At 32.6% G+C, this 17,361-nt stretch overlaps 1 protein-coding gene across 5 annotated transcripts in view; it reads right to left on the bottom strand.

The window, feature by feature from the left end:
- PPP1R12A (protein phosphatase 1 regulatory subunit 12A) overlaps positions 1-17,361 on the bottom strand; it is a 129,325-nt gene that overhangs the window by 32,428 nt on the left and 79,536 nt on the right. For 2 of the 5 annotated variants that reach the window (XM_072973334.1, XM_072973335.1), the window contains exons 7-14: positions 17,214-17,302; positions 16,903-17,078; positions 11,601-11,725; positions 4,360-4,575; positions 3,048-3,142; positions 2,102-2,206; positions 1,021-1,188; positions 449-625 (exon numbers count right to left, since the gene is read on the bottom strand). In XM_072973334.1, coding sequence (XP_072829435.1) covers positions 449-625; positions 1,021-1,188; positions 2,102-2,206; positions 3,048-3,142; positions 4,360-4,575; positions 11,601-11,725; positions 16,903-17,078; positions 17,214-17,302 — 1,151 coding nt within the window. The remainder of the gene's footprint in view (positions 1-448; positions 626-1,020; positions 1,189-2,101; positions 2,207-3,047; positions 3,143-4,359; positions 4,576-11,600; positions 11,726-16,902; positions 17,079-17,213; positions 17,303-17,361) is intronic. The other 3 variants (XM_015247969.3, XM_072973336.1, XM_006197853.4) reach the window with 3 other exon arrangements.

Here is a 17,361-nt window from a genome sequence, read left to right as displayed (position 1 = left end):
CAAAGTAACAATAACAAAAACTGTTAAACATCCATTACATTTCTTAATAAATAGGACGGTGGTGAGGAGGAATAATGGGAAGAACAAAAAAACCTGTTTTTGTCATGTCACATCTAATTTTCCATGAGTGTGACTGTATGTATTTAGATCTTCACTACAAAAATGTTTTGAATTAAAACCACCATTAAAAATACTAAGATGGCTAAGTAAGAAGACAACTGTCTGGCTCACTGCCTTTAAACAAGAACACCGATTGTGTCAGAGGCCTAAGCCTAAATGCTAATGTTGCTAATTACATCAATTTACATAGTTCTGAGCTGATATAGGTTGTCTTATGCATTAACCTACTGAAGAGAGGACCACCATCTTCACAAGATCAGAAAACAAAACAAACAACTTTCATCACTGGGGAAGATACATGAGCAGTCCCGTCAGGACCTGTACACACCTGCGTCTCTCCCTGACCTCTGAAGTGGAGGAGACAGTGCCGGCAGTAGTTGTAGTCAGGGTTGTAGTAGAGGCTGCAGCATTTACAACAGTTGGAGCAACAGGAATGGTCACTGCCGTAGGAACACTGTCCTTTTCTTTTTCAGTACTATCCTCAGCCCACAAACGATTTGAGGTACTATAGCACATAAGCGGCAACACAAAAAGAGAAAAGGAAAACAGCTAAACAATGAAAGCACTTTCTAGCAGCTGAAAACATGTGACTATAGGGATGGATTTTTTTAAAAAACAAGGTGAGACATCTTTCAACTATGAACCAAAAAAGTTCACCCAGAGCTGTCAAAGAGAGAAATTTACATTTTAAGCAGCCTAATTCAAGGAAAAGTTCATAATTCAGGAACTTAATTTTTCCCCAAACATGCATAATTGCCTTTTTTTGGAATCAATTTTTGTTTGTAAATAATTTTAATAAGGTCAATGAAAAAATCCAGAGCCCCACAATCTTCTAAACAAAAATGCATGCACGTACATAAGCACACAGGAGGCCTAAACACAAATGTATCTGTGACTCACCTGCTTTGTGTGCCTGTTGAAGAAGAACCCGTTGTAATCTTTGTAGTAGTGCTTGTGCTGGAAAGCAGGCTTTTCTGAAGCCCAGCTGCAGAGGTAACTGTTGGTGTTGATGTGGTGCTTGGAACACTAGAACTAATCAAATCATCTTGTCTTCTACCAAAGGAGCAACTAAAGGAAAGAGTCATATCTATATAGGATATGTCTGTATGTGTATTCTATACTTAATGTCTATACATTGTACAAATCCACAAAGCTAGGGAAAATCTAAAAGACTGTGTTCCTACATACACCACCGGCTCCAGCACCAAGAGTTGCACCTACAACTTGCTAGAGTCTAGATAATTTCACTAATTTGGCAGTGTATCATTTTACTGCATATCCCACCCTTCTCCCCAACAAGATTCAAAGATGATCTGATAGTTTATTTTTCTGGAACTGTTCCAGACCATATGGTAACACCAGGCTGGGTCTGAGAAAAAATCATTTTGGTTTGGTTTTATTCAGGGAAGTTAAGATTTTAACATTTTTAAAGAAAATTGTTTCAGCAATGGGTCACATCCCTAGGAGCGAACCATGCCTATACTTGTTCATCTTTTATCCTTCTTTTTGGTTGTTTTTAGCAGAGAAAATAATGCATAGTCCCCCCGCAAGACATTATTAACATTCCAACTTAAGGCATTTCCATTGGCTCTGAGTTCTAAAACAAGTGGAAACTCTCCAGGTCACGAAATGAGATCAATGAAGTCACTAATATATTTCAATTGCTCTAGTCAATTATATAATTGACATACATATATACATAAGTATATAGAAGTTTCTTTTTAATATACTATAATCTAAAAGATTCTTCACAGTATATCAAACTTAATTAAAAATGAATAATAGGAAGGCATGAGTAGGAGCAAATTTTCACTCGTCTTTAAATATATACATTGTCTTTAAATGAAGTTTTATTTAAACAACAAAAGATGTATTTAATAAAAGCATGTATCTTTATATTACATTAAATTGAGGGCTCCAAACAAATTGCCTTATATTTTTTATAAAAGAAAACATAAAAATTGCTTGAGAATTATATTACCTTTTATGATAAGTTGATCCTTCATTAATTGAACTATTCTTTTTAAGATCATCTTCCCATTTTCTTCTTGTGTATGAACTACTTGTTCGCAAACTTGAAGAATCTCTGTGAAAAGAATATCCTTCAGATTCTGGTAGATAATTTTAAAATAATTTTAAAATAGAGGTAAAAAGAGGTGAATATCAATAAATATTAGTAGAAGTAGAAACCAGTAAAATCCCTTGGAAAAACACTTTGGAATATTTATTAAGAAGTCCAAGTAACTCCAGTTCTAAGATTCTATCCCTAAGGTATAATCCTAAATCCGGGGGGGGCGGAATTAAGATGTCTACAGATGTTTTATTTATGATCACAAAATACTAGACAATTTAAATGTCCATAGTTGGGGAGGGGAAATGGTTACTTTAACCTCAGCAGATTTACTCTATGGAAGACTATGTACTGATGAATAACAGTGCTTGCTGAAAATACATACTAATTATAAAAGATTGCTCATGAGATCTTAGGTGAAAGAAAAAATCAAGACCAAAAATTGAACATAACATGATTATAACGATATTAAAAAAGTTCTCACACTCTTACGTGATGAAAAATAAGAAGATTCAAACTAAAACGCTGACAGTGATTAAGTAAGGGCTTTTTCTCCTTTTCTATTATTTTACAAATACTTAGAAAGCATGTACTAGTTTGTGACCTAATCTTTCACCACTGTCCCCTCACTCTGTTTCAACCACAATGCCTTTTTTTTTTTTCCCTGCTATTTCATGAACATACCAAGCCTGCACCTCCTGAGGACCATGGACTGGGTGTTCTCCCTACTAGGAATACCCTCCATCTCTTCCTGAAATCCACAGCCCACATAATTACAACAATGCTCATGTTTTAACTCTCAAGCTAGTTAGTAAAGACTTTATAGTAAAAACAAAGCAAATCATAATGAGTCCACCTGTTTTCCTTCTCTTCCGCGTCAGACGTACTGGCTAGTCGTCTTGGTATTGTAGGTGCCACGTATGCAAGCCTAGCTCCTTTACTATCTTTCTCCTACACAAAAGGGGGGAAAATGAGTGAAAATAAACCTGTGTGATGATTACAGGTGCTACTAAAAGGAGAGTATATGGAAAGCACATTCAACAATGTATTATTGCACAGCCACTAGTTTACTTGATTATATTTCCCTAATTTTAATTCCTAGTTAAACTCTAAAACTGATGTCTATCAATATTCAAGTACTAAAAGCACTAAATGACAGCCTGTTCAAACTAATTTTCTTTTCTTTCTCTAATCCAGAATTAGGTAATTTTAACATAAGAAACACTCCTCCACATTTTAATGACTTTTTCTAAAATGTTTATAACAGAATATTCACAGTAATGCAGTATTGTAAGATAAAATATCCTTATTTCTTTCAAAGAAATAAGGTCTCAAATATGATTCACCAACAGGTCCCAATTATTTATATTATACAAGTTATTTACTATCTTGATAGTCTATGCTTTAAAATAACATTAAAATATTCAAAACAAATTATTTAAATTATATTTATCCAAATCTGGTTGAGAGAGTAGTGACAATGGCACCTGTTACATTCTCATTACACTGGTATCAAATATTTGGGAAACAACTGGGCAATAAATTTATACAAAATTAAAAAATTAAAATTACTTAATGAGAAATTACATTTCTGAATTTCTGATACATGATTCCTGTATAGAGCAAGAAAACCATATGGAAAAAAATGTCCAAGCACTAAAAATGCAGTAGAAAATAATCCTGTCATATAAAATAGCACTGAATGAACTGTGGTGCATTCTATTTCATACAATTTTAGTACTGCCTTAAAACTACTAAGAACAAGAAAGCTGTGATGTATCAGATAAAAAAGCAGGTAAAGAAATCGCACATACTGGATAAATGCAGCCTGAGTATAATCACATTCTAGAATAAATGTGCTCTTAAACTCCAGAAACCTTTCTTAATAAATAAGCTTGCTTCTTACTGCATTTTATTATAAATTCTCAAACAGAATAAAGAATTGCTCTATTGAGTATAATCTGGTAATTTATGTTTTGGGCAGATATATCTGATCTTCCCAACACTTTTAATTCCATATAGACAGGTACATTTATATTATCATGTAATTCATTAAGTAAGGTGAATTAAGTTGATATAACGATGCATAGTAGAAAATCCAACAGATTTGATATTCATAGAAAGCAAATTATGAGTTTTTATAGAAAACAAATTGTGAAATAGATTACCTTTTCTTTATTATCCAAAGAGGAGGAAAGTCTGGGACTTGAAGCTGAACGCATAACACCTGCAGTGTCTTTTTCTTTCTGAGCCTCTTTAGATGCTGTAATTTCTGCGAGTGCACCATAACTGCCAGTCTTTCTAAGCCCTAACCTCCAAGATGCGGGAGATTCATCTTTTCGCTCTTCTTCTTTGGGAGAAATTTTTGTAGCTGAAGTTGGAAACTTTTTATTTTATTTTTAAGAAAAAGGAAAAGAAAATTATCAAGACTGATCAGTCCTTAAGCTGGAAGTAACAAGTTCACAGATAATATGTCTAAAATAGTTAATAGTTTCAGGAGAAACAATTTTAACTAAGTAGGTTAATGTCTTAGTCAAAATGTAAAGATCTAAAACTGAAAAAGGAAATACTACCTTCCCATATGTTAGAGTTAAGAAAACACACTCCACACTTTGTATCACACAGAAAAATTATGATGCAAATACAGAGAACAGAAATGAGCACACCATAATGACTTAAAACCATGCATCTTTGGAACCAATGTTCATATTAAACTTGTTACGTTGTAACCTAATATAAATCCTTGCACATAGAAATGCCTCACCATAGATTTTTCACCCTTACTGGGCACAAGAACAATGCCAGTTTTGCGCAAGCCCTGCCTCCATGATGCAGGATCTACTGATTCCACCACAGGCATGATAGGAGCAATGAAATCATACTAAAGCCAATTAAAATAAGACAGGTAAAGAGATAAAGATTGAAAGTATGAAAACAGAAAAGGAAGTTATGAACAAAACACATTTTTTTCCTTTTTAAAAGAACTTTATAATAAATTAAAACCCAGTAACTGGGTAATGATCTGATCTTCAAAAGTCCCCGGGGACAAATTCCATTTTTGTATGAGGGAATCTAAAACAATCTAATAGAGAAACTTCCAGACCAGTTAAAGGCACACAGAAAAGATAATATAGTATGGGAGTGAATAAACTACTGCACTTGGAATTTTGGTTTTATTCATATATATATACTTAGGTTATAAGTTTTTATGTCCAGCAGCATCAACAGAAAAATAATAATACACTTCTAATGATAATATTTAATTCAGTAATATTTTAAATATCACAGCCTTAAATTTACTGTTTGATTTTTCCACCAAATATTGAACATTTCAACCAAAAACTGTTTTTGTACAAATATTTATTTCATTTTCAGGGTTTTCCAACAGCCCTGAAAATGAAACATCTGTTATCTTTAACTAGTTCACTTCATCACCTTCACTTACAGAGTTTAAATATTCAGCCACAGTTAAATATAGATGGTGAATAGAGCAACTAACTAGTTGCTACAAGCATAGGATATGGATAATTAAAAAAGAAAAAAAGAAAACAACCTTTCTTTCACAATTATTGCCAAAATTTGCCCTACTAAAGCAGTTTAATAGTTTGTTAAAAGTACCCAGGATGTTGGGGGCTACTTCATAGACAAAACTATTACAAGATACCTCCAGTACTTTCAAATAATTAATTCCTATCAATAGGGTCGAAAAAAGACTCAAGATAAACAGCATTTCACAATCCCCAAAAATGTGTACTGAGACATTTCAGGGCACAAGAACAAAGTCACGGGGCGCTGTGGGATATTTTCAAGTTTTGAGAGAAGCACAGTGACATCTGTTGGACACTGCACAAAATGTCATTATTAACTTGATTATACCTAACTACTTAATAAATGAAACAAATAGGCATTTCTTTTGGCCAAATGGCACTGTGAAGAAAAATTAATAAAACGCTAGGGTCTCCACTAACTGAGAAGGTCAGGAACCTCTGTGATATTTTATGCACTATGATAGGCAACTGGGATGACTGGTTACTGATTTCAGAGTTTAAAGTCGCAGCACTCAAGAACAGAGGCTGGCCAATCTTTCTGTAAAGGGCCAGACTGTACATTTTAGGTTTTGCAGACCATAGATTCTCTGTTGTAACTACTCATCTACGCTGTTGTAGCACAAAACCAGCCATGGGAAATACACAGGTGAATGAACATGGCTGTGTTACAATAAAACTTTATTTAGGGGCAGTGAAATGTGAATCTGTGTCACAAAATACCTGTCTTCTTTTGATCCCTCCCTGCCTCCGCCAACCATTTAAAAATATTAAACCACTCTAACTCACAGGCTGTACAAAACAGCTAGTGAGCCAGCTTTGCCCAGAGACCACAGTTTGCCAATACCTCCCTGGCCCAGGACCTCCCTCAAATTGGAAACAAATGTTATCCTTCTGTAACAAAACAGTCAGACAGCAGGTAACACTTACTGAATGTGACAACAGAAGCTAACTTGCAGCAAAAGTTTACTCATGTCAAGCCGTAAACTAAGTGCTTCATACAGGTTATACCTCATTTAATCCTACAACCACCCAATGATATACCATTATTTTAGAGTTGACAAAAGTAAGGAAGTATTATCAATTTTGAAATGGACATTTGTTGCACTGTAATGATTAGTATACTTCCTCTCTGCCTAACGTGAAACTGGACTTAAGTACTGGTTTATGCTTTCAATTTCTGGGGTATAAATGAATCTCTCTGAAAAACTCAAGTATACCTAATCACTGAAACTCTTCTTTTGCTTTTTATAAACAACACTATTTTGACTTTCCTATTCTTCTGATCACACTCTTTCTTGGTCTTTTGCTTGTTTGTGGTTGCAACTTTGTCACAGCCCTGCAACATAAGCTCTCCACAAGTCTATTCTCACAGATAGATAACAAATTTATACTGTATAGCACAGGGAACTATATATAATATGGTAACCTACAATGAAAAAGAATATGAAACAAATATATACATATGTATATGTATGACTGGATTATTATGTTGTACACCAGAAACTGACACAACATTATAAACTGACTATATGTCAATTAAAAAAAGTCTCTTCTCAGATCTCCTATCTTCTCCTTACACTTTCTTCTCCTGAGTGTTGGGAGTAGGGTCTTCTTTATATCCTCAGGCAAAATATTAATTATATTCAGCTTATTCTCAAATTTGTTATTCTCCAGCTCAATCTGACTTCTAAATTTTTAGCCCTGAATTTCTATTTACCTGTAGAATGAACTATCAAGAACTATAATTGGAACCTGAAACTCAACATGTGTAAAATCAAGTATCTTTATTTCCAAACCAGATCTTCCTCAGTTCCCTATTTCTGTTACTGGCACTAGTAATCTCTTCAGTTCTCTAAATTTTAAACTTCACAGTCATGTTAGACTTCTTCTCTGTTATCTTCCTCCACCTACAAATTAAGTCCCAGTCCCTAATTCTCCTCCTTCTCTTTGTAAGACCACTGCCACTTCTCTGGTTTATATTCTTATCATGCTGGGCAACTTCAATGACCTTCTAATAAACCTTCTCTCAATCAGCCTCTCACCTTCAAAAACACCTGTACATTGCTGCCTGAAAAATATTCTATAAAGACTAATTCTCTCGTGGCCTGCTTCAAACAACTTCTATGAATCTGTTCTACCTATCAAATTACAAAAATGTTACCATAGAATGAAAACATTCCACAGTTTGGCTCCCCCTTTCCTGTTTTACTTTGTTTATGTGTCCTATAAGGTAACCAAACTAGACAACTCATTTTTCCTGCAAAATACTCCACATTATCCCCTTACTTTGCTCACATTGTCTCTCTTCTCTCTCTTTCAACAAACTATACAAACTCTCCTCTATTAGGTCAAATACCACCTGCTCATTCTTCAAGATCTATCTCAAATGTTCTGATTCTATTACCTCAAATCAAAAATGCTTTCTTCCATTTTAAAACCATCATTTTACAATTACACACTTTTAGTGGCATACTTCATACACCCATAGCACATAGCAGTCTTTTATTAAATTTTATTATGCTTAATAATTAGGTTCAATTAGCCAGAACATTAATTTCAAGAAAATTCTGAATTTTTATCATCTGGTAAAGAAAATACAGTTTACACTTATAGAAATGTATGTGCATACAGCAGAGTAGGTAATCTTTTTCAGAGATTCCAACAATATTTATTTTGACTAGAGAGTTATATAAACATTGTTAGTTAAACTTATTGTCAGTTAAAACTTTAACTAACAATAAGCTTATTGTTAGTTAAAATTTTAATACAAAATTTATATTATTTAACTTACTGTAAGTTAAATAATGCTATAAACTTATCACTTAGTTAAAATAAATCATAAGATTAAACTAATAGTTTTATAGATAATATATCCACAAATCATAGGCCTGATCTCATTTCTACAGAAATAGTTCTTTAATTTGAGCTGAAGAGTTAAGAACTTGAGAGATCATTTAAAGTGAATACAACTATGTTTCTCTGTAGTTATAATGAGTTATTACAGCATATAGGTTTAGAATATATTACAGAATACAGAACAATACTGTTTCACAGCTTCCTGTTTCGTGATCTATTCCTTGCCATGAGCATGTGTGTGTGTGTGTGTGTGTGTGTATTTATATATAGTTTGTGCACTGGTGAAGAAAGCTAGAGAACTTAAAATAACTTTGTCTAAATATTAGTAGAGTGGTGAGTGACAATCCCAAAATAGGACTTTTAATTACAATTTTGTAACTGTATGCATTTACATTTTATGATGCATATAAAAATTAACAATTCATCTAAGGAAATTTGTATTAGGTCTCTAAGTTATAGCAAAAATCTTGAAACAAACTTTAAAAAAGCACTAAAGTGCTAAATTAAATAGAAATATCACTGAACAGGATAACAGACTTTAAAAGTCATACAATATTGATAAGAAGACTGCCCCAATCCATTAAAAAAAATACTTCAAATTTTCTGTGTGTGCACCATGACTTTATTGCTTTGAATAAAATTTGGCTACAGGGGAGTGGGTATGGCTCAGTGTTAGAATGCATGCTTAGCATGCACAAGGTCCTGGGTTCAACCCTTGGTACCTCCATTAAAAAAAAAAAATTAGCTATAAAACTTTAAGAACAAAAACTGAAATAATACAATCTTTAAAGTAAGTTATGATGCTTGAAATTGAGAACAAAAAGGAGTTTCTAAATATGCAAAGTAGAGAAGAAGATAGTTGTCATTATATCAATTTAATTATAGAATCACAAGTAATTCTGAATAAGAATTTTTATAGCAAAGACATTATTGACCCACTAACCTAACAGGGTTTTAAGCATTTGCTTTAAGGGCAGTTGGTATAAAATGAAAAGCAAATTGTCATAAATCTATGGGTATACCTGAGAAGTTTATCACTGATCGTAAGAATTCTATTTTAATTATGTGACTATAGTATGAAAGAGACTGCTTAGCTAAATACTCAGAAGAGTGACAGTCGGTATTCTGGCCAGATATTCAAGAGGGAAGGAACTTTTGGGAACTTTTGATAATCCTGCAGTTCTAACAGATAATAAATCAAAAAAGCTAAAGTTCAGTATTCACTGAAGAAATACAAGAGTTCTAGAATGAAATAAAGCTTTAGTTAAAGCAGCTCATGCTGATACTTGTTACATCAGGGTAACTGTCTTGAAAATTTTGTGGACAGATTGCTTTAGGAGAATTTTATTTTAAAGTATATAAAATTACGACCATTTGAATATATGGGTTCTAACTGAATTCAAGAAGCTCCTGGTTCTAGAATGCAGAAGGTAAGATAACTCATTCATAGAGTTTCCTGATATTCAAACTATACCAGTGAAATTCATACATACCTACCATTAAGAATTCACACTTGAGAAGAATTTTAGAGGAGGATTATTACTAAAGGTATGGACTTTAAAGAACTTATCTAGTTTATGATTTTAAAAAGTTCAAATTTAAACCACCTGGAACCAAATCCAAAGATTAGCAAGACTGACAATATAATAGAAACACTGTGGGGATTTAAAATCAGTCCTCAAATTCATGCAAACCAAATAATGTCAGACAAGCAACAAAATAAGTCCAAAGGCAGAGACACGACAACTAAACACAATGTGCAGTCCGTGAGTGGGCCCTTACTATGAAAAATCAAACAGCTAGAAAGACTGTTACTAGGACAACCGGGAAAATTCTGAATAGGGTCTGTATATTAGTGAACATAAATAATAGTATTATATCAAAGTTAAATTTCCTAAGTATGATGATTTTAGAGTGAGAATGCCTTTGTACCCAGAAAATACATACTCACATATTTAGGGGAAAAGTGTTACAGAGAAAGCAGTCAATTCTTAAGTGGTTCCTGAAAACAAGTTTGCGTGCATGCGTGTGTGTATGTATGTGTGTGACACACAGAGGGAAATAGTTTGTTCGTGAAAGGTAAGTCAGGGCTGGTGGGGAGAAGCCTTTAAAAAGAGACCAACAGGTTAAAAAAAAAAACCAAAACCAAAAAACTCCAGACAACAAAACTCAATCTTTAATTTGGGTTAAAAGAAGTATAGGTTCTGAGACAGCAGGAAAAGCAAGTCTTTGAAAAGATCAACACACTAAGTGGAAAGCAGTTTAGTCAAGAAAAGAAAGTAAGAAGGATGAAGAACAAATGGAGAACAGAGTAAGACAAAAGAGGAAGAAAGGAAGTTAACATTCTGGGAGCACTTAAGTCACTAGCCCAGCTCTCTCTCAATGAACGCTTACGATGTTAACGTATTTTCTCTCCTTATTTATTGTTTTTGTTTTGTCCCCTTTTTTGGGGAGAACAGATAAGGAAGCCGGTAACTTGCTAAAGGTCATAAAGTAACTTGCTAAAGGTCTTAACAACTAACAAAAGGCGCGGTCAGGAGTTATCTCTGTTCTGACATGCCTGGTGCTTTGTAATCAAATTAGAAAATCTAGATTTCAGTACTTTCAGTGACTTGTGGTAGTACTTTTTGTGCTTAACTTATACATGTGTGAAATGATCAAAATGCACCTTTACTTAACAGAAACCAAGGGTATAAAATCCGTGTTCCTCAAAAGTTCAATGGAAATAAAAACTACCATGATCATTAGTTTCTCATATGAAAAACTTTATCTGTTATCTTTCCATTTGTTAACAATCAACTATATCAACTGCAAAAAGTATTTTTAAAAAAAGGTTGTAATAGGCTCGGAGGAAACTGCAGTAAAATAAAAGAAAGAACAATATGTTATTCTAAACCTTACTTATTTCTGTAATAAACTATCAAAATTTAGAACTGTCTTAATGCTTTATCTCAAATAGAATAAGCAGAATGCATTTATTTTTAGTGAACATAATTTTGGCTTACCTTTTTAATAGGTGACGTAGGTGTTGCCTGACCAGATGACACAGTAGGTGTTGTAACAGCTACAGGAGCTGTTTGTGTACTAGAAGTATTGGCACTAGTTACAGAAGCCATCAGTTTTGTCTTATCTTTAGAAAAAAGAAAAAGAAAAAAAAACATTAAGAGTCAACATTCTATATGAATTCACTTTCAATGGTATTAAAAAATAGTATTTTATATTGTATTTTTGTTTAAGGTTTTGTTAATTCAAAGCCTTTTCCCACTATTATCCCTTTTAACAAGTGAATTTTTCAGACAGTTTCTAGAAATGTCTCAGTATGTATGAGACATAAATAAAAATATGACATACAACCAGGCTTTTAAGAATAAAAAGCACAAATAAAATCTGACTTGTACACTTTTACCACTGCATAAATTTTTAAGTATTTTAAAATTAATATTTAAAATGAATGCATGAATATATCTTTAAAAACGTAAGAAGTATGCAGTTTTATAATGGATAAACAACTTACATTGGTTACCTTAAAAAACTGACAGCTCCTCTTTATTACAGAAAATCTAAAAGTGCTTCTTATTAATAATCACTTATATTCCTGTCAAACAGTACACTTAAAATATCACAAAGAGCATTTTTCTTACCCTTAAAAAGACAAAATATCAGCTAAGTTAGATTAAATCTCTTTTCACAATGTATCAAGACAATTTCTAACTAGTAATTGATTACTTAGAAAAAACTTTTTGAAGTATCAGAAGAAACTCAGACTATATTTGAAAATGTAAATTGGCTTTTTAGCAAAACAGTCATGTAGATGTAAATATTTAAATTAACTGTCATTTATAAATAGGCTAGAAGAATTCACTTTTCAAATGGTCAAGTCATTTTATCTAGTTTTAAAGTATTCCTTTGGTTTCAAATGGAGTAGAACAGGTATCTTTCTATACTTTTAGGAAGAAGTATGCTGCTTTTAAAGCTCTATGAGATATTCATTTTCCTTATACTACCTTTCTCCCATTTTAAGGTCAGTTTTCCAAAGGAATCTTCCACCTTATCATTATTGTATACTGTTATACTTGATAAGCAGGCAAAGCTAACATATCCTTATCTTTAGGGCAAGTGCAAACTTCCCACCAACAACTCTGAAGTTGCAATGATTCATTTAGTTCTATTTGTGACTAAGAAAACATCCGTAAGATGTTAACAGGGCGAAAAGCATAATCTCAAACTGTACCAAAGGACAAGGCAAAACTGACACGTTTAAAAATCACTATAACCTTGTTTTTTTCAAATAAACTGAATGAGCTAAACTCGGTCTAACAAACTTTATTCTCACTGTTAAATGCCTCTTCACATCCAACAGGAGCTAAGTCCATTCAGCACAGTTAAGTACAAACCATGCACACCCTAATTAGACCATCTTCCTAGGAAAACAATCCATTTAACTGAAGGGAGTAGTTCAATGAATACTTATTAAGTGTCTCCATATCTTAAGTACTGTCCTAGGTACTGAGAATGTATCAGTCAATGAAAACACGAAATATCTTAACTGCGTAACTTTACAGCCTAGTAGGAGGAAAATAAATAATAAAGTTCAAAAGATTTCTTTTCATTTTATTTTCTTCTTTTACCCCAATTTTCTGTTGGCTTAAAAATTTGTTTTATATTAGTGAAATCTATACACCAAAGAATATGTATGTATGTATGCAAACATTTATGATTTGTTTAAGAATAATGAAACAAACCCCAGGTGTCCATCATCCGACTTAGGTAAGCGTTATCAATCTATTAAGTCCTTCTAACCATTTGATTTCAATGAAGAATAAAAACTTCATCCTCTAGAGGAAAAACAAATACCTAAAAGCAAAACTACGTTTCCCTTTCCTCATTCCCTCAACTACCTCTCAAATTTATAAATCATTAGGAAGGAAATTAAACTTTTGGTTAAGTTTTTATTTTCATCTGATTTACAAAAAAGAACAGTGATTAAATATGGCCTGGTAAATAATTTATGAAAGGAAATTCAGCAAATGGTTATTTAACAACAAATAGTTTCCCAAGGAAATAACCTTACTAAAAGAAACAGTTGAGAAATAGTCAAATCAAGCCGTAGCTCTACAGAGAAATGGCTGCTTTCTCAAGCTTGCCAAATAAAGTATGATAAAGTCTTGATATTGAAAGAGTGAGAGAGAAGGAACCACATAGCCTTTACACGGATTAATTCTTGAGACAGAGTCAAATTTTCCTGGCACAACTGGCTACTAGCAACAGGAAGAACAAAACTCACTTAGTACAATGCTTCAGAGGAACATTTAAAGTTAGATCACTGAGACTCTGAGCAGAGAGTGATTGGTACACTTAAACTCCAAACTGGGAACTAATGAAATATAATTTGATGGTAATTAGCTATATTCATATTTATAGAACAGAAGAGTTTAAAGAACTATCCAGATCATCCAGTACAATTTACAAGCAAGAAATTTTCACCAAAAGGGGTCAGGAGACTTGCTAGTTAGTGACAAGACTGGCATAAATCTGAAGTCCTTTTTCATTTTAAATTAAGAAATTAAGAAAAAAATCAGAGAATAAGATCTCAGAAATCTCTATGAGATATCTGGACTTCAAGTGCTTGAATTTTACTACATGAGTTAGGAGATCTGGGTGTTAGTTCTGGCTTTTGTGTGCACATGTGCATATAGTTTGATTTGTAATGACATATTTTACTAGAGACTGAGAGTCAAGGCATGTCTCACAAGAGGAGAATAACTACATAAAAATAAATACTTGCAAAAGTATCTGAGTTAATTTAAATTTTAATGATATCACTTCATCTTGCCAATGAACTGAGTAAATTTAACTGAACTGCTATTAGGTCAGCCTGTATATTAATCATATTTAAATTAGAAGACTTTAACTTTATATAATTATTATATGAAAGCTAACATATATTACAAAGCAATTGATTCTTATATAGTATCTATGTAAAGTACGTGTTATTATCTTGATTTCACAGAGAAATCTAAGATTAAAATTTACCCATATTTACAATTACATGAATCAATTCTTAAACACTAAACATGCCAATTCTCATACAATTTGCTTTTCTAATTAAACATATTTTAATAAGCATGATACAAAAATAAATTATAATATTCAATGAACACCTGTTGCTCTAGCTTCCAATTTTACCCATATTACTGTCTCATCAAGGCAAAAGATATGTTGACTCACCTGACCAGCAATGTGACAGCAATAATAAATAAAAAATTAAATCACTAAGTGATTAGAATCCAGCCATTTACAGACCTCAAAAACTCTTCATGTATTATTGAAAAATAATTTACTCGTAGGATTAGTAAGTTTTAGGAAAATACAGAAATCCATAACACATCACCTGGCAACAAAGCTAGCCTCTACCTGTTTAGCAAAATCTTGTTTTCAATGGGAAACAGAATTATCAGTACGTTCCTTGACATGTTTATTTAGTAATCTTTAGCTTCTCACATCTTCTTAGAGAAAATATTTTGCAGAGTGAGTAAAAATAAACTGATTTAAAACTGTTGTTGTGTCTAGAGGAAATATGGAGAGTTCAAGAAATATTAGGGCTCCATTTTTGTTTATCAATGACCACATGGTCCTGATAATGATGACAGTTTTTTATTGATAAAAATCTTAATAGAAATGAAATACTTTTTCTGATAAATTTGTATGTTAAAGTGTCAGGTTATACAATTCAAAGATGGCAACATGGAAATCTCTTGGGGTTTTTTTGTTTTTTTACTTTAATTTTTTTTGTTTGCATATATCTTATCTTTACTGAAATACAGTCAGTTTACAATGTGTCACTTTCTGGTGTACAGCATAATGCTTCAGGCATACATGAACATATATATACATTCGTTTTCATATTCTTTTTCACCATAAGTTACTAAAAGATATTGAATATAATTCCCTGTGCTATACAGTATAAACCTGTTATCTATTTTTTATGTATTAGTATTGCAAATTCGAGATTTGCAGATAACCTATTTTATTTTATTTTACTTTATTTTATTTTATTTTATTTTATTGAAGTTACAATGTGTCAGTTACAATGTGTCAATTTCTGGTGTAGAGAACAATGGAATCTCTTGTTTTGAGTAATAGCTGATACAGAATAAAAGGAATCTGGTAAACAAAATCTATAAAAACATGTGAGCCAGAGGAAAAAATGAAGAAGCCATATCCTAGATTAAAAACAAGGAAAAGAATGTAAATTGTGATAGGGATTTTAAAAAGAAACTTAGCAGCATCTATGAAAATTGAAAATGTGACTCAATAATTCAATTTTTAAGTTTATCAGAGAATCTTGCACATACACACAGGGAAGCAATTATAAAATGATCACTGCAGCATTATTTACAGCAACAAAACACTGAGAATAAGGTAAATTTTTATCAAAAGGGAAATTAATGTATTTAATGAATACTATACAGCAGCTAAAGGGAAAAGTCACATACATAAAGATATAGATAGATATGAATAAATCTAAAAAATATAACTTAAGTGAAAGCAAGCAAGTTGCATAACAACTCCTAATGTATAAAATAAAAACACAAAACCTTATAATTATTGTTTATTATTTCTGAATGTAAGATAAGAGTATAAAAATGGACTAGAAGATTCAGAAAAAGACTCACGACAGTGGTTTTGGGAAGAAAGGAAAGAGAAGCAGACTAGGGCTGATGGTTAAAGAAGACCACTGTAATGTTTCAGCTTTATTAAAAGAAAAATGTAAAGCAAATATTGCTGTTAAGTCCTGGTAGCTGGAATATGAATGTTCATTATACTACACTTTTCTGTATCTATAATTTCTCAGAATGAAGTAAATTTCCCCACATTGCTACAGGAAAAAATCCTGACTCAGCCCCAACTTTCTAAAACCTTAGCATACTTTGGAAATACTTGGGGTACTGCTGGAACCAGCTTCCTGGATTCTGGGGTCTCAGAAAGCAGCAGGAGCATTCCTGAATTGCGGGGAACTCACACCCTATCTGCACCATCCAAAGGAATATTAGAAGCCTCTTCACCTTCCTCAAACCTAAAAATATAGGTCAACAAAATGCAGAGGTGATCAAGAGCCTCCAGGTAATTAAAGAACAGTAAAATCAAACTATACCTACATTTCTAACACTCTCTGAAAGGTAGTTTCCTGGCTTGACAGGTATCCTAACAAGTAGCAAATCAGTCTGAAATGTTTCAAAATTAAAACCTGACCTCATCTTACTGCATCAAAATTCAATGCAAATCTTTTTATCCTTCAAATTTTACCTGTTTCAGCTTCTGATTCCGAGTCATCTTCCTCATCTTCTTCACTAGAGCAACTAGATTCATCTTTCTTTCCTTCTTCTTCATCATCAACCTTTTCTTGTTCCAGAGATTCAATACGGGACGCATTTTTCTCAGGCTCGATAATCAATGTTTCTTTGCTGTGAAAGGAACAAAGCCTTCAAATGATTATAAATACAAAAAGTCAAAAAACATTAATTTTCCCAGATCCCTTAAATCTAATAATCATGTCTATGGCTATCATGCCAACTCACTCATAACAATAACAAAACCTACTTTAATATTTTACTTACTTTTTAAAGGTCTTCTGTGATTGATTATTGTCCATATTGGCTGTTGATTCAATTAGTGGAGATTTCTTCTCCCGTTTTTCACTATGGAGCTTTATAAAAGTTATGCAAAGGAAAATAAGAATACAATGAGTAAAATACAGAATTTAAA

Source organism: Vicugna pacos, chromosome 12, assembly GCF_048564905.1.
Source record: "Vicugna pacos chromosome 12, VicPac4, whole genome shotgun sequence".
Lineage (NCBI taxonomy): Eukaryota > Metazoa > Chordata > Mammalia > Artiodactyla > Camelidae > Vicugna > Vicugna pacos.
This window is presented reverse-complemented; position numbering and strand designations above follow the sequence as displayed.